At 39.5% G+C, this 23,397-nt stretch overlaps 1 protein-coding gene across 2 annotated transcripts in view; it reads left to right on the top strand.

The window, feature by feature from the left end:
* CHRND (cholinergic receptor nicotinic delta subunit) overlaps window positions 1–23,397 on the top strand; it is a 110,071-nt gene that overhangs the window by 78,408 nt on the left and 8,266 nt on the right. Inside the window, exon 12 of one of the 2 annotated variants that reach the window (XM_053710293.1) lies at window positions 3,139–3,210. The exons of the other annotated variant lie outside the window; for it this stretch is intronic. Coding sequence (XP_053566268.1) covers window positions 3,139–3,171 — 33 coding nt within the window. The 3' untranslated portion in view covers window positions 3,172–3,210. The remainder of the gene's footprint in view (window positions 1–3,138; window positions 3,211–23,397) is intronic. 2 annotated transcript variants of the gene reach the window in all.

The following is a 23,397-nucleotide window of genomic DNA, read 5'->3' as shown; positions in this document are numbered from 1 at the left end:
ACCTCGAACCAGACGACCCCTTCGTCTCGGTCTGAGCCGCCGAGGCTGCCTGATTCGACCAACAGCTAGTTCGCCAATAGCACCACCAGCAGCGTCTACCATGTCATCGTCATCCATCTTTCAAAACAGCGTAACAAGGTAAGCACTTGATCTGATGTGGATCACAAGTGATGAATTGGCCATGTTGTTTGGGGGCTTTATAGTACGATTTGTCCAATGGTAGTGAGTTTGTAATGTTTGCTGATTGTATTCACCTGTTTGTATGTGAGCGGCGCGAATGCTTTCACAGTGGGCGTTTATTTGTTGTTTGCTGAAATGTTAGTTTCAAACAATGATTCTCAATGTGAAAGTGTCCAATATCACACATACAGTGCATGTTTGTAATGTTTGATCATATGCGTAATCAATATTTCTTAAACGCGATCTTATAGTAACAAGCACACGTCCAGGCTAACATGAATGAAAGTGCATAGTTGTGTATAATGTGCATAGAATGTGATCGATCAATGTTGATGCAATATTGTTTGTAAACGATAAAGTAACATCTGCCATCTGTAGTATTGAATATATAAGTGATTGTCGATCTGTCAATATTGTATGCGTCCCTTTAAAATTGCACTAATGCTGAATAACTTCCGGCTGCCATCTGTAGTATTGTATATATAAGTGATTTCCGAGCTGTCAATATTGTATGCGTCCCTTTTAAATCGCAATAATAATTCCGAACTTCCCGTCTGCCATCTGTAGTATTGTATATATAAGTGATTGCCGAGATGTCAATATTGTATGCGTCCCATTCAAATCGCACTAATACTGAATAACTTCCGGCTGTCATCTGTAGTATTATATATATAAGTGATTGCCGAGCTGTCAATATTGTATGCGTCCCATTCAAATCGCAATAATACTGAATAACTTCCGGCTGTCATCTGTAGTATTGTATATATAAGTGATTGCCGAGATGTCAATATTGTATGCGTCCCATTCAAATCGCACTAATACTGAATAACTTCCGGCTGTCATCTGTAGTATTATATATATAAGTGATTGCCGAGCTGTCAATATTGTATGCGTCCCATTCAAATCGCAATAATAATTCCGAACTTCCCGTCTGCCATCTGTAGTATTGTATATATAAGTGATTGCCGAGATGTCAATATTGTATGCGTCCCTTTTAAATCGCAATAATAATTCCGAACTTCCCGTCTGCCATCTGTAGTATTGTATATATAAGTGATTGCCGAGCTGTCAATATTGTATGCGTCCCTTTTAAATCGCAATAATAATTCCGAACTTCCCGTCTGCCATCTGTAGTATTGTATATATAAGTGATTGCCGAGCTGTCAATATTGTATGCGTCCCATTCAAATGGCACTAATACTGAATAACTTCCGGCTGTCATCTGTAGTATTGTATATATAAGTGATTTGCGATCTGACAATATTTCTTAATTGTCCCATTGAAATCTCCATAATAATGCTGTTCAAAAGTGTGGTTTACGTATATGTTGTATTGTAGTATTGAGTGTTAAAGTTCCTAAAGGGGCGGTACAGTGGTGAATCTGTGATGTGTATGGTTGAATCTTGTAATGACGTCATGATATTATTACCCTGCCTATGTAGTTGTGAAATCCTCATTGTGTTGTTGTATTGTGCTACATTGTTATTGTGTGCTGAATAAAATCTAAATGTGTGCTTTGTGGTTGCGTGATGGGTGATGCGTGTTATGTACATGTACGTATATATTGTGATTGTGTCCCACATATGCTGACTTGTATATAGCGGTCTGGCATTGTTGTTCCTTCCCATAAAGTGACATCTGTAATCTGGTGTAATGATGTTCTTCTTGTACGTAATTCCTAATGGTTTCTGGTGATGGAATCATGATGTTACAAGTACAGTCAAATCCATATGTTGTGTTTTGTGATTCCTGTAGAGAATGTAATGTGTTTGTCCCCCATCATTTGAATGCACATGTATGAGTGAATGTTAAACGTAATGTATGTGCATCCATGAGTGATTATGTGTTAAGCCTATGTAGATATGCAGTTGCTGCAAGCATATGAGTTGAATAACTGAAATGCAATAATAAAGGTAAATGAGAGATGTTTCCCATTGTGTAGTGTTTGTGAATCCAGAAATGTGTATTGAATTTTATTTTAATTGTAAATGTAATTTTATTGAAATAATAATGTGTTACTAGTGATGGGGATTTTTAGTTGATGTAATCTAAAAGTGTTAAAAATATTTATGGTGTGGTGAATATTTAATATTAAAAACCATATGTCCACCATAGGGAAATAGTCATTTCTTGATCTATTTATCATCGCTAGGTCTAACGCATGAAATCATGTATTTTCTAGCGCTGGTATTTGGAGTTTTTCAGTCTACGCTATTTGCGTGCGTTAGGGAAATGAGGGTTTCGCGTGCACGAGCACGTCTTCCCAATAGAAGTCAATGGAGGCTCCAAATATTTCTCTTTTTTTTTTCTAAGACTGGTTTTCCTCGTAAAGTGAGTGACGTCATGATCTTGCGTGAAAAAGTCGCTAAATCGTGTTCTTTTTGTAATAAATAAAAATTTTGTGTATGTCATGTGGTGTATATTGTTTGTATGCATCGATGAGTGTATGTTTGTGATAATGTTATTAGTTAGATGTAGGTATATGAGGGTCTTTTCCCGTGTGTCTATGTAAGTCAATGGGAAAATGGATTTGTGTGGATTTTTTTCAAACACCCGAGATCTCGCAACTTTAATCCTTTGTATTTTAATGAAAAAAAAAAAAATAAGAAAAATAAAGATAGTGTTGTGTTTGTATGAGTGTAAGTGTACTTTGTGTAATATTTGTTTTGTGATTCGTGGATTTTTTTTTTTGCGGTATATGTTTACTACTGGGTCTGAGGTGGCGGTAGAAAGGTGAGCGTTAGGTGTATTTTGAGTGGCGGTAAATAAACTCTAAATACCGGAGTGCGTAAGAAACCCGCGTTAGGAGCCTCTAACGCTGGTTTTTACGGATAACGCCGAACTCTAAATCTAGGCCTTAATGTATTGAAAAGTAATGTGCATTTCTTTCATTATGCATAATATTTTATAAAGAAATCATAAACAAACTTGGTAAATGAGTTGTTTCTTTTCTAACAGAGCTCTATTCAGATGCCTCTGTGCCGATGGTAGGCTGCAGTTCTATGCAAATGTATTTGGCCACATACGCAGGTGATAATCAATGATTTCATGTGCAAATTTATTTACATTTACTGTGCATTCACAAGGTCTAAAAGTGCACGCATGATGCCTTATTGCTGCTAGCTTTGTGCTGCAGTGCACATGAAGAGTGTATTTTTAAAGCAGACATATTGCATTATTTTCCCTTATAATACCAATAATTGACCTTTATTCATGTGTCTTTAAAGGGACAGTACACGTTAATACTTTTTTTAGCATAACTGCATTTTTGGCAAAATATAGTGAAAATTTCAATTTTAAAAGGTGAGTCTCTGAACGTGCTTATTAATTATGCACAACTATGTTAAAAACAATTAACATTTACAGTCCCTTTAAAGGGACAGTCAACTCCAAAATGTGTAATGTTTAAAAAAGATAGATAATTCCTTTATTGCCCATTCCCCAGTTTTGCATAACCAACACTGTTATATAAATATACTTTTTACCTCTAAAATCAAACACAGGAAAGAGGCGCCGTATGTGTGAATCTGAAGAAGCCAACGACAAATATAAGACATGTGCAGGGTACTCACAATGTGAAAAGGCACTCCAATGTGCCTATAGGGGCAGGCTGGTATTCACAGCAAACCAGCTGGCTGAACCGGCTAACCAGGATACCCAAGGTAGAGGACTCTATGTCTTGATGGACTGTGTATACTGGATCCAGCAATGTGGGAACAGGAGCTAGGTGCAAACACAGGCACACCACTGTGTGAATCTGTAGGAGTACACAGGTAAATATGCAATCTGTGCAGGGTACTCACATTCTGTAGCGGCACTCAGTTGTGCCAGTAGAGGCAGGCTGGCTTTCTCAGCAACCCAGCTAGCTGTGTAGAGTATGAAGCAGGATACTAGGCAGCAATCAGGATTGGCAGGTAGCTCAGAAATGGACAATTGCAATGAGGATATATGATTAAAAGAAGGATTTTAATAAAAATTAAAAGCAATAAAATACATATATTCCTCATGCATAGTAAGTAAGTAGCATGCTACTTACTTACTATGCATGAGGAATATATGTATTTTATTGCTTTTAATTTTTATTAAAATCCTTCTTTTAATCATATATCCTCATTGCAATTGTCCATTTCTGAGCTACCTGCCAATCCTGATTGCTGCCTAGTATCCTGCTTCATACTCTACACAGCTAGCTGGGTTGCTGAGAAAGCCAGCCTGCCTCTACTGGCACAACTGAGTGCCGCTACAGAATGTGAGTACCCTGCACAGATTGCATATTTACCTGTGTACTCCTACAGATTCACACAGTGGTGTGCCTGTGTTTGCACCTAGCTCCTGTTCCCACATTGCTGGATCCAGTATACACAGTCCATCAAGACATAGAGTCCTCTACCTTGGGTATCCTGGTTAGCCGGTTCAGTCAGCTGGTTTGCTGTGAATACCAGCCTGCCCCTATAGGCACATTGGAGTGCCTTTTCACATTGTGAGTACCCTGCACATGTCATATTTGTCGTTGGCTTCTTCAGATTCACACATACGGCGCCTCTTTCCTGTGTTTGATTTTAGATTTATAACCTTTGGAGGGTGAAGATCGAGTGCTGCCTCCAGTCCCATAGAAGACAGATACCTATACCAGATTGGGTTATCTTGGACTTTGTATATTTGTCTATCATCCTGATCTAGGATTGGGTATAATATTGTGAATACACACACTTGCATTGTATCTATGTTATCTTAGTACTTTGTTGATTGTTTGTCTGAAACATCCATATATGGTCACGTGGGCCTACATATATATTATACACCGTTCTTAGTAGCGCCCCCTATTGGGTTACTCCCTTTGTTCTTACTTTTTACCTCTGTGATTACCTTGTATCTAAGCCTCTTTTGACAGCCCATTTATCACATTGCTATTTATTTATTATCTATTGACTTGCATTTTAGCTAATTAGTGCAGTGTCAGTCACAACTCCACGGACGTGAGCACAATGTTATGTATATGGCCCACATGGATTAGCAGTCTCCTGTTGTGAAAAGCTAATAAAAAAAAGCATGTGATAAGAGGCTGTCTGTAGTGGCGTAAAACAGGCGGAAATTTAGAGGTTTAAATGTTATAAAGTATATTAGATCTATCTGAAAAAACAAGCGCACAAGGCACCTCTCATAGTGCAATATATTTATTAAATTAATAAAAGTTTAAACAGTCACAAGTAAAATCCCATTCAATGGGTACTCACAAAGGAACCCTCAATCAAATGAGGTAAGTTACAAGCCGCAAAGTGAAGGTACAATTGTCCTCTTTTCGTAGCTGTCCAAATAATGCCAGTCATAATAAAGGAAGACAAAGTCCTTATTTCAGCATGGAAAGACTCCACAGATGATCCGTTATGGTTAAATACCACAATTGACAGGAACAAAGTGACTCGTTATCACAAATATATTTACCAAGCTGTGTAAATTCTGGTCATTAGTTACTTCAGTGGTGCTACTTGGAAGTGAGAACGTGACGTAAGGTGGGCGTGGCCTAACGCGTTTCACGGGAATACCGCTTCGTCACAGGCTCATAACTACCCACCTTACTGCTCTGCTTTAAATAGGCCAAAAATACACGCCCCCTACCTACGTCACGTTAGAACTCCGGACTGTTCCAAAAGGCAATATCTCTATTTAAGCTAATCCGTACTCTGTTTTTACATCTAAAAAACATAATTACCAATTAGAAAAAATCCTTCTTAAGACCACTGTGAATTAGAAATATTTAGCAAATATGTCCAATGATGATACCTAAAGAATAAATAATAATAGTAAAGTAAGAATATACATAATATATTTACATTACAAAAATTGTAAATTCATGGAATAAACACATAAATAAAATTGTACATAATATATTTACATTACAAGATTTGTGAATTCATAGAATAAACACATAAATAAAATTTAAGGGAGGAGCACTACTAAAAAACGCTTTAAATCCATAAAGAAAATGTGCATCAAATTAAGAAGCATATCATATGCAGTTTATATATAAGATCATAAGTAAAATGCATGGAGGACTGCTGAATATGTCTCTATTTTTTAAAAATATTTTAAATTTTTCAAGACTCTTGTGACCTAGTGAAAACATAGATACAATTTAAGAGAGGAGCACTGAAGTATCTCATATTAAATAAACAAAACACTATAGATCCATAAGTAAAATGCACAGGTGGAGCTAAACTGCATCTTATATGTATTTTATAAATACGGGCATAAGAAAGATATATAGGAAGACCACAGAATATACTTTCTACATTCTTAGTTTTATATATGCCCATAAAATACATTACAAAAAGAATATACACTACAGATATATCTTAACTAAGAATGCTTGAATGTCCACATCTCTGTTCATTCCCCGGGGTTCCTTGGTTTGTAGACGGTGGATCCAGAAAGTCTCCCTCTGTCTTAGAAGGAGCAATCTGTTTCCACGTCTCTCATCCAGGACTACCTGTTCTATTGCTTTAAACCTGAGGCTAGAGTTATCATTTTTATGGCAGTTACTCCATGGGTCACATTTCCCTTTTCTATATTGCCCAGATGTTCCATTATTCTCCTCTTTATCGTTCTTTTCATTCTTCCAATGTATTATTTTGTGCACGAACATTCCAACAGATATACTACATACTTAGAATGACAATTCATAGCATGTCTTATATCTGTCGTGTATCCATTGGCGTTAGATTTAATGTTCTTATTATCATGGTGAATTATGGGGCAGGTATTACATCCCTTTCTATTGCACCTGAAAAAACCTTTGGCCAATTTATTTAGCCAATTCCCCCTAGTATTTCTACTATTATCTCGCAATTTGCTTGGGGCTAGAACTTCTTTCAAGTTTCTATTTTTCCTAAAAACTACTCTAGGTGTTGGATCCAAAGTTCTGCCCAAAATGGAGTCCTGAAGTAAAATATTCCAATGTTTTTTAACTGCTTGTTTGATTTTCATTAATTCCTTATTAAATTTAGTCTAAAAAATATTTTTATATGTATTATTCTGTCCTCACAAGAGCTGCTGGTGCAATGCCGCCCCCTGCATACTCGCGACCAATAGGCCGCCAGCAGGGGGGTGTCAATCAACCCAATCGTACTCGATCGGGTTGATTTCCGGCGATGTCTGTCGGCCTGCTCTGAGCAGGCGGACAGGTTATGGAGCAGCGGTCTTTATGACCGCTGCTTCATAACTGCTGTTTCTGGCGAGCCTGCAGGCTCGCCAGAAACACGGGGCATCAAGTTCCAATCGGAGCTTGATAAATATGCCCCTCTGAAATTGGGCAAACGGTATATTTTTAATCCAATTTTTATGGTGTCCACTAGAGGCATGAAGATAGCTATTAGAATCTGTGAATAAAGTATAATAATATAACAATGTTGGTTGTGCAAAGCTGGGGAATGGGTAGTAAAGGTGTTATCTATCTTTTTAAACAATAACAATTTTTGTGTAGACTGTCCCTTTAAATATTGGTTGACATACATTATATTAACAATCCTTCTGAAAGTGACCTCAAACCAAATCCTATTAACTTTCTTCTTTAGTTATATGCCTTGATGCAAATTCTTATTATTGGGGTTGGCTTTGCATTGAAAGAGCATTATAAATTAAGATCTTATATAACCAATTTCATTTATGTTTAATTTGCACATGTGGAATTTTTCTCTAAGGGTAACATCATTTATTCTTTTGATGGTTTTTGTGTTTTATTTATAGACTGCATCCATTATATACAGTAACTTTACATTAGGTAGGGACTTATGGTATACTATATTTACTGTAATCATTTAAGAAGGTTGTCTGCTCACTCCTTCGAACATGTGGCCCACAGACTCAAGACTTACACTGCTATATTCCACACGGTAATCGATTGCCCACTCTAGTGATCCATTTGTAATTGCCTTTTATTGGTTTTAGCAGAGAATCCATTTCTTTCATGTAATTAGCAAGAGTCCATGAGCTAGTGACGTATGGGATATACATTCCTACCAGGAGGGGCAAAGTTTCCCAAACCTCAAAATGCCTATAAATACACCCCTCACCACACCCACAAATCGGTTTTACAAACTTTGCCTCCTGTGGAGGTGGTGAAGTAAGTTTGTGCTAGATTCTACGTTGATATGCGCTCTGCAACAGGTTGGAGCCCGGTTTTCCTCTCAACGTGCAGTGAATGTCAGAGGGATGTGAAGAGAGTATTGCCTATTTGAATTCAATGATCTCCTTCTACGGGGTCTATTTCATAGGTTCTCTGTTATCGGTCGTAGAGATTCATCTCTTACCTCCCTTTTCAGATTGACAATATACTCTTATATATACCATTACCTCTACTGATTCTCGTTTCAGTACTGGTTTGGCTTTCTACTACATGTAGATGAGTGTCCTGGGGTAAGTAAGTCTTATTTTCTGTGACACTCTAAGCTATGGTTGGGCACTTTTTTATAAAGTTCTAAATATATGTGTTTAAACATTTATTTGCCTTGATTCAGGATGTTCAACGTTCCTTATTTCAGACAGTCAGTTTCATATTTGGGATAATGCATATGAATAAATCATTTTTCTTACCTTAAAATTTGACTTTTTTTCCTGTGGGCTGTTAGGCTCGCGGGGGCTGAAAATGCTTCATTTTATTGCGTCATTCTTGGCGCGGACTTTCTTGGCGCAAACATTTTCTTGTCATTTCCGGCGTCATACGTGTCGCCGGAAGTTGCGTCATTTTTTTGAAGTTTTTTGCGCCAAAAAATGTCGGCGTTACCAGATGTGGCGCCATTTTTGGCGCCAAAAGCATTTAGGCGCCAAATAATGTGGGCGGCTTTTTTGGCGCTAAAAAATTTGAGCGTCATTGTTGTCTCCACAATATTTAAGTCTCATTATTTATTGCTTCTGGTTGCTAGAAGCTTATTCATTGTCATTTTTTTCCCATTCCTGAAACTGTCATTTAAGGAATTTGATCATTTTTGCTTTATTTGTTGTTTTTTCTATTACATATTGCAAGATGTCTCAGATTGACCCTGAATCAGAAGTCACTTCTGGATAAACGCTTAACTGAGTTTCAGTTCTACCAAAGCTAAGTTCATTTATTTTAAATGTTATAAATGTTTATCTTTAGCTATGGTTTGTAATAAGTTATTATGATATACTTTTACATGCAGAATCCATTAGTATTTATGCTTTATATATTTATATTCTTACATCTTATGTACAAGAAATATTTAGAAGATTTATAAGAAATATTTTTCTGATTCTATTTTAAAGGCTTTGTCTGACTTCATGCCTTCTAATAAAATTTTTAGGTCTTTTTACTTCTTTTTTAATTATTGAAGTTTCAAATGACCAACAACATACTGATTTATCCTTCTCTGATGATGTTTTTTTCTCTTTCAGAAATTTTCTTCATCAGATATTGACACTAACAAATCTACTTTTTTATTATTTTTCTATTATTAAAGTACATTTGTTCTTTGTTGAAAAGGTGTTGATTATTTTGGATATTAAGGTAACTAGTTCTTTAAGACTAGCTGACACTATTTCTGCCTATTTATTTCTTCTGTGTTTTCAGAGGTTTTCTTTCCAATTCCCCATTCTAGGGAATGGAATAGGCTGAGAATTTTCATTTATTCCTTCTTCGAAGGTTTTAAACTATATTCTTTGCCAGCAGTTAAATTCAATTTGGAGGGTTCTCCAATTTATTGGGGCTATCTCTACTTCTACTAATTATGCTATTGTTTCTATAGCAAAATAGTATTTATTTTCCTTTAGATAGTTGTATCTTATTTATGGAAAATTATTTCGTTTCAGGTACTTTTCTTGGTCCTGTGATTTATTTGGATATTGCAATTGCTTCATTTTTTCTGTTTACTTTAAGATCAAGTATCAGATTATGATTTATTTTAGCATTGTTAAGGGACAACATTTACTAGACTAGGTGCTGTTGCATTTGTCTTGTTGTTTTGCATTTATTAATTATGCAAGTCCACTGTATTGACTGGTCCTTTAAACTGGACTATCATGCTAATAATTTCATTTGTCTCTTCATTTTATTGAATATTTTTGCAAATGAGGGTTAATCTATGTCTTTAGCTATTTTAGCTAGAAGAATTTTGTGATTTTTAAAAAAAAAAAAAAATCCATATTTCTTTTGTTCTAAGATAATCAATTATTTGTTTTATAATTGGATTCAATTCTTAACTGTTACTCTGGGCTTCAAGATTGAGTTCTAAGACTAAAACTTTAAGCTTATACTAGTTTGGTTGTTCTTATTAAGGAATGAATTCCTGAGTTCTTTCCCAAGTAACATGTTTTTAATTGGGGTTCGAAATCAGCTCCCTAATATTGCCATGTACGTGCCGTATTCCAGCTTGGCTGGTAAGGGGCAGGTTAAGACTTCTTTGAAATTTATTTGGTTCTATTTTGTCCAAATTTCTTTGATTTTATTCCAGTAAGGCTAACACTTTCTTTAAGTGTGTTTCTGTCCTATATATTTTGGGTACTGTTGAAGCATGGCTGGGCTCCCATGGGGTTCAAGCGCTGCTCAAACCTGGAATCTTCTGGGGTATTTCTTCCAGTTCCTTTTTTAGGAACCGGGTTCCTTTTTTAGGAACCGGGTTTGGAGTTTTATTCAAACTATTTTGCCTTTTATGGTCATTGATAGCATTATTTGTTTTCATTAGATACAATAAATGCATATTTTCATTTTTCTGCTTTCATTCAGATTATTTTCTGAGGATGCGGAATCTCATATGATTCACTTGCTCTTCAGGACATAGTTAGAGGATCTTTTTTTCGAAAGCTCTTGATTCCTCACACAAGGGTCACCTTTTTTAGGTTTCCAGATAGTTTGTGTCACTGTCTTTGTCTCTATCAGACAAGGGATAATTCTATTGGGTTCCGTCTGTCGGTACCTTTAGTCTCTATTATTTCCTTCAGTTGCTATATATGCACAGAAGTTTTAGGTTGTATGGCCACAGCATTGGATTCAATTCCCTTTGCTTATTTTCACTAGAAAGAACCTTTCCAGTCTTTTATGAGTGTTGTTTCTTCTAGAACATGGTTGGAGGGTCAATTTACCAAAAAGTTTGTTGAATCCTCAGACAAGGGTAACCTTTTTAGGTTTCCTGATAGATTCAGTGTCCTTGACTCTGTCTCTGACAGACAAGAGACGTCTGAAATTGGTTTCAGCTTGTCGAAACCTTCAGTCTCAATCTTTCCCTTCGGTAGCCTTATGCATGGAAATTCTAGGTCTTATGACTGCTGCATTGGACGCGGTCCCCTTTGCTCGTTTTCACATGCGACCTCTTCAGCTCTGTATGCTGAACCAGTGGTGCAGGGATTATACAAAGATATCTCAATTAATATCTTTAAAACCGATTGTACGACACTCTCTGACGTGGTGGACAGACCACCATCGTTTAGTTCAGGGGGCTTCTTTTTGTTCTTCCAACCTGGACTGTGATTTCAACAGATGCAAGTCTGACAGGTTGGGGAGCTGTTTGGGGGTCTCTGACAGCACAAGGGGTTTGGGAATCTCAGGAGGTGAGATTACCAATCAATATTTTGGAACTCCGTGCAATTTTCAGAGCTCTTCAGTCATGGCCTCTTCTAAAGAGAGAGTCATTCATTTGTTTTCAGACGGACAATGTCACAACTGTGGCATATGTCAATCATCAAGGAGGGACTCACAGTCCTCTGGCTATGAAAGAAGTATCTCGAATTCTGGTATGGGCGGAATCCAGCTCCTGTCTAATTTCTGCGGTTCATATCCCAGGTATAGACAATTGGGAAGCGGATTATCTCAGTCGCCAAACGTTACATCCGGGCGAATGGTCTCTTCACCCAGAGGTATTTCTTCAGATTGTTCAAATGTGGGGACTTCCAGAAATAGATCTGATGGCTTCTCATCTAAACAAGAAGCTTCCCAGGTATCTGTCCAGATCCAGGGATCCTCAGGCGGAGGCAGTGGATGCATTGTCACTTCCTTGGAAGTATCATCCTGCCTATATCTTTCCGCCTCTAGTTCTTCTTCCAAGAGTAATTTCCAAGTTTCTAAAGGAGTGCTCGTTTGTTCTGCTGGTGGCTCCAGCATGGCCTCACAGGTTTTGGTATGCGGATCTTGTCCGGATGGCCACTTGCCAACCGTGGACTCTTCCGTTAAGACCACACCTTCTATCACAAGGTCCTTTTTTCCATCAGGATCTCAAATCCTTAAATTTGAAGGTATGGAGATTGAACGCTTGATTCTCAGTCATAGACGTTTCTCTGACTCTCTGATTAATACTATGTTACAGGCTCGTAAATCTGTATCTAGGAAGATATATTATCGAGTCTGGAAGATTTACATTTCTTGGTGTTTTTCTCATCATTTTTCTTGGCATTCTTTTAGAATTCCTAAAATTTTACAGTTTCTTCAGGATGGTTTGGATAAAGGTTTGTCTGCAAGTTCCTTGAAAGGACAAATCTCTGCTCTTTCTGTTCTTTTTCACAGAAAGATTGCTAGTCTTCCTGATATTCATTGTTTTGTACAAGCTTTGGTTCGTATAAAACCTGTTATTAAGTCAATTTCTCCTCCTTGGAGTTTGAATTTGGTTCTGGGGGCTCTTCAAGCTCCTCCGTTTGAACCTATGCATTCGCTGGACATTAAATTACTTTCTTGGAAAGTTTTGTTTCTTTTGGCCATCTCTTCTGCTAGAAGAGTTTCTGATTTATCTGCTCTTTCTTGTGAGTCTCCTTTTCTGATTTTTCATCAGGATAAGGCGGTGTTGCGAACTTCTTTTAATTTTTACCTAAGGTTGTGAATTCTAACAACATTAGTAGAGAAATTGTGGTTCATTCATTGTGTCCTAATCCTAAGAATTCTAAGGAAAGATCGTTGCATTCTTTGGATGTAGTTAGAGCTTTGAAATATTATGTTGAAGCTACTAAAAATTTCCGAAAGACTTCTAGTCTATTTGTTATCTTTTCCGGTTCTAGGAAAGGTCAGAAGGCCTCTGCCATTTCTTTGGCGTCTTGGTTAAAGTCTTTGATTCATCATGCTTATGTCGAGTCAGGTAAAACTCCGCCTCAAAGGATTACAGCTCATTCTACTAGGTCAGTTTCTACTTCCTGGGCGTTTAGGAATGAAGCTTCGGTTGATCAGATTTGCAAAGCAGCAACTTGGTCTTCTTTGCATACTTTTACTAAATTCTACCATTTTGATGTGTTTTCTTCTTCTGAAGCAGTTTTTGGTAGAAAAGTACTTCAGGCAGCTGTTTCAGTTTGATTCTTCTGCTTATAATTTTAGTTTTTTTTTTATTATAAGATTTAAACTTTATTTTGGGTGTGGATTATTTTCAGCGGAATTGGCTGTCTTTTTTTTATCCCTCCCTCTCTAGTGACTTTTGCGTGGAAGATCCACATCTTGGGTATTCATTATCCCATACGTCACTAGCTCATGGACTCTTGCTAAATACATGAAAGAAAAACATAATTTATGCTTACCTGATAAATTCCTTTCTTCTGTTGTGTGATCAGTCCACGGGTCATCATTACTTCTGGGATATAACTCCTCCCCAACAGGAAATGCAAGAGGATTCACCCAGCAGAGCTGCATATAGCTCCTCCCCTCTACGTCACTCCCAGTCATTCGACCAAGAATCAACGAGAAAGGAGAACCAAGGGTGAAGTGGTGACTGGAGTATAATTTAAAAGATATTTACCTGCCTTAAAACAGGGCGGGCCGTGGACTGATCACACAACAGAAGAAAGGAATTTATCAGGTAAGCATAAATTATGTTTTCTTCTGTTATGTGTGATCAGTCCACGGGTCATCATTACTTCTGGGATACCAATACCAAAGCAAAAGTACACGGATGACGGGAGGGATAGGCAGGCTCATTATACAGAAGGAACCACTGCCTGAAGAACCTTTCTCCCAAAAATAGCCTCCGAAGAAGCAAAAGTGTCAAATTTGTAAAATTTGGAAAAAGTATGAAGCGAAGACCAAGTTGCAGCCTTGCAAATCTGTTCAACAGAGGCCTCATTCTTAAAGGCCCAAGTGGAAGCCACAGCTCTAGTAGAATGAGCTGCAATTCTTTCAGGAGGCTGCTGTCCAGCAGTCTCATAGGCTAAACGAATTATGCTACGAAGCCAGAAGGAGAGAGAGGTAGCCGAAGCCTTATGACCTCTCCTCTGACCAGAATACACGACAAACAGGGAAGACGTTTGTCGAAAATCCTTAGTTGCCTGCAAGTAGAACTTGAGGGCACGAACTACATCCAGATTGTGTAGAAGACGTTCCTTCTTTGAAGAAGGATTTGGACACAAGGATGGAACAACAATCTCTTGATTGATATTCCTGTTAGTGACTACCTTAGGTAAGAACCCAGGTTTAGTACGCAGAACTACCTTGTCTGAGTGAAAAATCAGATAAGGAGAATCACAATGTAAGGCTGATAACTCAGAGACTCTTCGAGCCGAGGAAATAGCCATTAAAAACAGAACTTTCCAAGATAACAATTTTATATCAATGGAATGAAGGGGTTCAAACGGAACACCCTGTAAAACGTTAAGAACTAAGTTTAAACTCCATGGCGGAGCAACAGTTTTAAACACAGGCTTGATCCTAGCTAAAGCCTGACAAAAGGCCTGGACGTCTGGATTTTCTGACAGACGCCTGTGTAACAAGATGGACAGAGCTGAGATCTGTCCCTTTAATGAGCGAGCCGATAAACCCTTTTCTAAACCTTCTTGTAGAAAGGACAATATCCTAGGAATCCTAACCTTACTCCAGGAGTAACCTTTGGATTCGCACCAGTATAGGTATTTACGCCATATCTTATGGTAAATCCTTCTGGTAACAGGCTTCCTAGCCTGTATCAGGGTATCAATAACCGACTCAGAAAAACCACGTTTTGATAAAATCAAGCGTTCAATTTCCAAGCAGTCAGCTTCAGAGAAGTTAGATTTTGATGTTTGAATGGACCCTGTATCAGAAGGTCCTGTCTTAGAGGTAGAGACCAAGGCGGACAGGATGACATGTCCACTAGATCTGCATACCAAGTCCTGCGTGGCCATGCAGGCGCTATTAGAATCACTGATGCTCTCTCCTGTTTGATTTTGGCAATCAATCGAGGAAGCAGCGGGAAGGGTGGAAACACATAAGCCATCCCGAAGTTCCAAGGTGCTGTCAAGGCATCTATCAGAACCGCTCCCGGATCCCTGGATCTGGACCCGTAGCGAGGAAGTTTGGCGTTCTGGCGAGACGCCATGAGATCTATCTCTGGTTTGCCCCAACGTCGAAGTATTTGGGCAAAGACCTCCGGATGAAGTTCCCACTCCCCCGGATGAAAAGTCTGGCGACTCAAGAAATCCGCCTCCCAGTTCTCCACTCCCGGGATGTGGATTGCTGACAGGTGGCAAGAGTGAGACTCTGCCCAGCGAATTATCTTTGATACTTCCATCATTGCTAGGGAGCTTCTTGTCCCTCCTTGATGGTTGATGTAAGCTACAGTCGTGATGTTGTCCGACTGAAACCTGATGAACCCCCGAGTTTTTAACTGGGGCCAAGCCAGAAGGGCATGGAGAACTGCTCTTAATTCCAGAATGTTTATTGGCAGGAGACTTTCCTCCTGATTCCATTGTCCCTGAGCCTTCAGAGAATCCCAGACAGCGCCCCAACCTAGTAGGCTGGCGTCTGTTGTTACAATTGTCCAGTCCGGCCTGCTGAATGGCATCCCCCTGGACAGATGTGGCCGAGAAAGCCACCATAGAAGAGAGTTTCTGGTCTCTTGATCCAGATTCAGAGTAGGGGACAAGTCTGAGTAATCCCCATTCCACTGACTCAGCATGCACAATTGCAGCGGTCTGAGATGTAGACGTGCAAAGGGTACTATGTCCATTGCTGCTACCATTAAGCCGATCACCTCCATGCATTGAGCTACTGACGGGAGTTGAATGGAATGAAGGACACGGCATGCATTTAGAAGCTTTGTTAATCTGTCTTCTGTCAGATAAATCTTCATTTCTACAGAATCTATAAGAGTCCCCAAGAATGGAACTCTTGTGAGAGGAAAAAGAGAACTCTTCTTTTCGTTCACTTTCCATCCATGCGACCTTAGAAATGCCAGAACTAACTCTGTATGAGACTTGGCAGTTTGAAAGCTTGAAGCTTGTATCAGAATGTCGTCTAGGTACGGAGCTACCGAAATTCCTCGCGGTCTTAGTACCGCCAGAAGGGCACCCAGAACCTTTGTGAAGATTCTTGGAGCCGTAGCCAATCCGAATGGAAGAGCTACAAACTGGTAATGCCTGTCTAAGAAGGCAAACCTTAGATACCGGTAATGATCTTTGTGAATCGGTATGTGAAGGTAAGCATCCTTTAAATCCACTGTGGTCATGTACTGACCCTTTTGGATCATGGGTAAGATTGTCCGAATAGTTTCCATTTTGAACGATGGAACTCTTAGGAATTTGTTTAGGATCTTTAAATCCAAGATTGGCCTGAAAGTTCCCTCTTTTTTGGGAACCACAAACAGGTTTGAGTAAAACCCTTGTCCTTGTTCCGACCGCGGAACCGGATGGATCACTCCCATTAATAACAGATCTTGTACACAGCGTAGAAACGCTTCTTTCTTTATCTGGTTTGTTGACAACCTTGACAGATGAAATCTCCCTCCTGGGGGAGAGAATTTGAAGTCTAGAAGGTATCCCTGAGATATGATCTCTAGCGCCCAGGGATCCTGAACATCTCTTGCCCAGGCCTGGGCGAAGAGAGAGAGTCTGCCCCCCACTAGATCCGGTCCCGGATCGGGGGCCCTCGGTTCATGCTGTCTTTGGGGCAGCAGCAGGTTTCCTGGCCTGCTTGCCCTTGTTCCAGGACTGGTTAGGTTTCCAGCCTTGTCTGTAACGAGCAACAGCTCCTTCCTGTTTTGGTGCAGTGGAAGTTGATGCTGCTCCTGCTTTGAAATTCCGAAAGGGACGAAAATTAGACTGTCTAGCCTTAGCTTTGGCTTTGTCTTGAGGCAGGGCGTGGCCCTTACCTCCTGTAATGTCAGCGATAATTTCTTTCAAACCGGGCCCAAATAAAGTTTGCCCCTTGAAAGGTATATTAAGTAATTTGGACTTAGAAGTTACATCAGCTGACCAGGATTTTAGCCACAGCGCCCTACGTGCCTGAATGGCGAATCCTGAGTTCTTAGCCGTAAGTTTGGTTAAATGTACTACGGCCTCCGAAATGAATGAATTAGCTAGTTTAAGGACTCTAAGCCTGTCCGTAATGTCGTCCAGCGTAGCTGAACTAAGGTTCTCTTCCAGAGACTCAATCCAAAATGCTGCCGCAGCCGTAATCGGCGCGATGCATGCAAGGGGTTGCAATATAAAACCTTGTTGAACAAACATTTTCTTAAGGTAACCCTCTAATTTTTTATCCATTGGATCTGAAAAAGCACAGCTATCCTCCACCGGGATAGTGGTACGCTTAGCTAAAGTAGAAACTGCTCCCTCCACCTTAGGGACCGTTTGCCATAAGTCCCGTGTGGTGGCGTCTATTGGAAACATCTTTCTAAATATTGGAGGGGGTGAGAACGGCACACCGGGTCTATCCCACTCCTTAGTAACAATTTCAGTTAGTCTCTTAGGTATAGGAAAAACGTCAGTACTCGCCGGGTACCGCAAAGTATTTATCCAACCTACACAATTTTTCTGGTATTGCAACAGTGTTACAATCATTAAGAGCCGCTAAAACCTCCCCTAGTAATACACGGAGGTTCTCCAATTTAAATTTAAAATTTGAAATATCTGAATCCAATCTGTTTGGATCAGAACCATCACCCACAGAATGAAGCTCTCCGTCCTCATGTTCTGCAAGCTGTGACGCAGTATCAGACATGGCCCTAGTATTATCAGCGCACTCTGTTCTCACCCCAGAGTGATCACGCTTGCCTCTTAGTTCTGGTAATTTAGCCAAAACTTCAGTCATAACAGTAGCCATATCTTGTAATGTTATCTGTAATGGCCGCCCAGATGTACTAGGCGCCATAATATCACGCACCTCCTGGGCGGGAGATGCAGGTACTGACACGTGAGGCGAGTTAGTCGGCATAACTCTCCCCTCGCTGTTTGGTGAAATTTGTTCAATTTGTACAGATTGGCTTTTATTTAAAGTAGCATCAATACAGTTAGTACATAAATTTCTATTGGGCTCCACCTTGGCATTGGAACAAATGACACAGATATCTTCCTCTGAATCAGACATGTTTAACACACTAGCAATAAACTTGCAACTTGGTTACAATCTTATTTAACAAAAACGTACTGTGCCTCAAAGAGCACTAAACGATTAAATGACAGTTGAAATAATGAACTGAAAGACAGTTATAGCATCAATCCTTAAAAACAACACAACTTTTAGCAAAGGTTTGTTCCCATTAGTAAAGTAACAATAATTAAATTTGAAACATAAAAATTACAGAGCAACGTTTTTAATCACAGTCAATATATAAGTCTCACAGCTCTGCTGAGAGAATCTACCTCCCTCCAAAGAAGTTTGAAGACCCCTGAGATCTGTTAGAGATGAACCGGATCATGCAGGAAATACAAGAGTAACTGACTGGAATTTTTTGATGCGTAGCAAAGAGCGCCAAAAACGGCCCCTCCCCCTCACACACAGCAGTGAGAGAGAAACGAAACTGTCACAATTAAAACAAGCAACTGCCAAGTGGAAAAATAATGCCCAAATATTTATTCACTCAGTACCTCAGAAAATGCAAACGATTCTACATTCCAGCAAAAACGTTTAACATAATAAATACCTATTAAAAGGTTTAATGTACTTTTAACAGAGTAATTCCGGTGAAATACCATCCCCAGAATACTGAAGTGTAGAGTATACATACATGTCATTATAACGGTATGGCAGGATTTTCTCATCAATTCCATTCAGAAAATAAAAACTGCTACATACCTCAATGCAGATTCATCTGCCCGCTGTCCCCTGATCTGAAGCTTTTACCTCCCTCAGATGGCCGAGAAACAGCAATATGATCTTAACTACTCCGGTTAAAATCATAGTAAAAACTCTGGTAGATTCTTCTTCAAACTCTGCCAGAGAGGCAATAACACGCTCCGGTGCTATTGTAAAATAACAAACTTTTGATTGAAGTTATAAAAACTAAGTATAATCACCATAGTCCTCTCACACATCCTATCTAGTTGCTGGGTGCAAGAGAATGACTGGGAGTGACGTAGAGGGGAGGAGCTATATGCAGCTCTGCTGGGTGAATCCTCTTGCATTTCCTGTTGGGGAGGAGTTATATCCCAGAAGTAATGATGACCCGTGGACTGATCACACATAACAGAAGAAACATAATTTATGTAAGAACTTACCTGATAAATTCATTTCTTTCATATTAGCAAGAGTCCATGAGGCCCACCCTTTTTTTGTGGTGGTTATGATTTTTTGTATAAAGCACAATTATTCCAATTCCTTATTTTTTATGCTTTCACACTTTTGTCTTATCACCCCACTTCTTGGCTATGCGTTAAACTGATTTGTGGGTGTGGTGAGGGGTGTATTTGTAGGCATTTTGAGGTTTGGGAAACTTTGCCCCTCCTGGTAGGAATGTATATCCCATACGTCACTAGCTCATGGACTCTTGCTAATATGAAAGAAATGAATTTATCAGGTAAGTTCTTACATAAATTATGTTTTTTATGAAAAAATCAATATGGTACCATAATCCAGGCAGTTCGCTGGCTGCCATGAGCAATGCAGCACACTCAGGGCAATGTGGTAATCACTCTTAGGTGGTAAAACACGGAACAGTGAACGCATTACTTTTCCTATCCCTGCAGAAAGCACAGGATAGCTGTTGCAGGTGAAAGTGTGGCATCTTGAAGTGAAAAAACAAGTGCTGTGGGCACCTTAAAGGGCAGGTCAAAAAAATATATGAGTTGATTATTTCCTAATACATATGAAAAAAATCTTTTAACAAATGATAGGTAAATGATCAAGAAAAAAAAAATCTTTTAACAAATGATAGGTAAATGATCAAGAAAAAAAACAACAGCCAATTGAAATGGATGTAAAAATATAATTTAAATAGACTTTACTAAATGTATTAAAAAAATTGTAAGCGAAATAATTCATACAATGAGATAAATATAAAAAGGCAATACTAAATGTTCATAAATAAATGCATAAAAACTTGTTTATATAAAATGAGTAATTCTCTGTAAGTGACCTATCTATGTAGAGAGAAGACCTCTAAAGACACTTCAAAATACAGGGTTAAGGAAGCAAAAAAGCAGTACTAATTAGAGAAAACGAATCCTGGTTATTTAAGCAAAATATGACAAAGGCTCTGCTAAGAGCTGAAACGTTGCCGGAACTACTTTCTTCACACTATTGTGGTTCACTAAGGACACCGTACTCCAGGAAACACTGAAGCAACAAACGGACATCACACAGGTGAGGGTGGAATTCCAGAGTGTGCAGGGGAGAGGAGCTCAGCGGCTTTCTTCCCATCACACACAGAGGGTTCCCAGAGCTGTTTCATGCTGGCGGTATAACCGCTACACTGGATTACAAAAACACTTGGAGCTCCTGAACAAATTAAGGTACTGTTTCTCCACGGCTATAACCTGCGCAGGATTGCCGTTTTACACCAATCCTAAAACTTTGAAATTGAATTGAGCATTATTGTTGCAGTTCATTGTTATTTTGCTTAAAGGGACACTGTACCCAAAAAGTTTCTTTTGTAATTCAGAAAGAGCATGCAATTTTAAGCAACTTTCTAATTTACTCCTATTATCAATTTTTCTTCGTTCTCTTGCTATCATTATTTGAAAAAGAAGGCATCTAAGCTTTTTTTGCTTCAGTACTCTGGACAGCACTTTTTTATTGGTGGATGAATTTATCCACTAATCAGCAAGGACAACCCAGGTTGTTCACCAAAAATGGGCCAGCATCTAAACTTACATTCTTGCATTTCAAATAAAGATACCAAGAGAAAGAAGACAATTTGATAATAGGAGTAAATTAGAAAGTTGCTTAAAATTTCATGCTCAATCTGAATCATGAAAGAAAATCTTTGGGTACAGTGTCCCTTTAAATAACCAGGATTCGTTTTCTCTCATTAGTACTGCTTTTTTGCTTCCTTAACCCCAGTGGCGGCTGGTGACTTTTGAGGATGGGGGAGCACTAGCCCCACCCCTCAGATGGCCCCGCCCATTTTAATGTGTGTGTGTGTGTGTGTGTGTATGTATATATATCTATATATAACTTATATTATCAAATTTGCTTCATTCTCTTTGTATCCTTTATTGAAAGAGCATCAATATCTCACTGAGAGCTAGTTGAACATATTGGGTGAGCCAATGACATGAGGCATATATGTGCAGGCACTAAACATCAGTTAATTCCCAGTAGTGCATTGCTGCTTTTGAGCCTACCTAGGTATCCTTTTTTACAACAGATATCAAGAGAACAAAGCATATTAGATAACAGAAGTAAATTGGAAAGTTGTTTAAAATTGTTCTATCTGAATCATGAAAGGAAAAATGTGGGTTCAGTGTCCCTTTAACTCATTATTACATTTTCTTCATAATGTACATTTGGAGGTTAACTGCATATAATTTATGGTTATTAGAGAGAGAGGGGGGGGAGAGAGAGAGGGGGGTAGAGAGAGAGATAGGGGGGAGAGAGAGATATAGGGGGGAGAGAGAGACAGACAGAGAGGGGAGAGAGAGAGGGGGAGATAAAGAGCGAGATACAGAGAGAGAGACATAGTGAGAAGGGTGAGAGAGAGGGAGAGAGACACAGAGAGAGAGCAACAAAGAGGGGGGAGAGAGAGATACAGAGAGGGGGTAGTGAGATACAAAGAGGGGGAGAGAGAGAGACATAGGGGGAAGAGGGAGAGAGGGGGAGAGATACAAACACACAGATACAGAGAGGGGGGAGAGATACAGAGACAGCGAGGGGGAGAGATATAATGACAGGGGGGAGATACAGAGAGGGGGGAGAGATACAGAGACAGCGAGGGGGAGAGATACAATGACAGGGGGGAGATACAGAGACAGAGAGGGGAGATACAGAGACAGAGAGGGGAGATACACAGACAGAGAGGGGGAGAGATACAGAGACAGAGAGGGGGAGAGATACAGAGACAGAGAGAGGGGAGGGATACAAAGACAGAGAGGGGGAGGGATACAGAGACAGACAGGGGGGAGAGATACAGAGACAGACAGGGGGAGAGATACAAAGACAGAGAGGGAGGAGAGATACAGAGACAGAGAGGGGGGAGAGAGAAAGAGAGGGGGGAGAGATACAGAGACAGAGAGGTGGAGGGGGGAGAGATACAGAGACAGAGAGGGGGAGAGATACAAAGACAGAGAGGGGGTAGAGATACAAAGACAGGGAGGGGGAAGAGATACAGAGAGGGGGGAGAGATACAGAGACAGAGAGGGGGGAGAAATACAAACACAGAGAGGGGGGAGAGATACAGAGACAGAAAGTGTTGGCAAATTTACATAGGGAAATCATGGTTTTGCCACTGTAATTTAAACCATTTAATACCTGAATAGTTAAAACACTGACAAGGGAGACACTAGGCAGCCAATAAGAACTCTACCCCCTGGCTGGAATTTATTAGCCTGCACACTCTGCAGAGATGTTATTGCTAAATAGCAAGCACAGACATTCACATAGGATAGAAGCTTTATGCTGTGGGATTTAGCTCCGTGTGCTAAACAATGCCTGTCAAGATGATATATGCAGTGTTTAGCACACGGAGCTAAATTGCACCACATAAAGCTTAGATTCCTCTGCTCTACCTCTCAATTCTAGCAGACAGTGCAGGAGGGAAGACTGTTGCTACTAAACTACTGAAGGGTGACTGGGGGAGGAAGCCAGTAACGTGCGTCTGCTTTTTTGCTACAATCACTTAGGCTGCATCTGCCGAGTGCTTCTGACTGCTTGTTTTTCTTCTCTCTCCCCCCCTTGAAACTAAAGTTACAGCCTTACAGTAATGATAACTAACTAACCACGCTGAACTGGAACTTCCTAAATACAGATATCTATACATTATATACCGTGCAATATATAATGCATAGATATCTGTGTTTAGGAAGTTCCAGTTCAGCGTGGTTAGTTAGTTATCGTTACTGTAAGGCTGTAACTTTAGTTTCAAGGGGGGAGAGAGAAGAAAAACAAGCAGTCAGAAG

This window comes from Bombina bombina, chromosome 4, assembly GCF_027579735.1.
Source record: "Bombina bombina isolate aBomBom1 chromosome 4, aBomBom1.pri, whole genome shotgun sequence".
In the NCBI taxonomy this organism is placed as follows: domain Eukaryota; kingdom Metazoa; phylum Chordata; class Amphibia; order Anura; family Bombinatoridae; genus Bombina; species Bombina bombina.
Note: the sequence above shows the minus strand (reverse complement) of the source record. Positions and strands in the feature narration are given on the sequence as shown.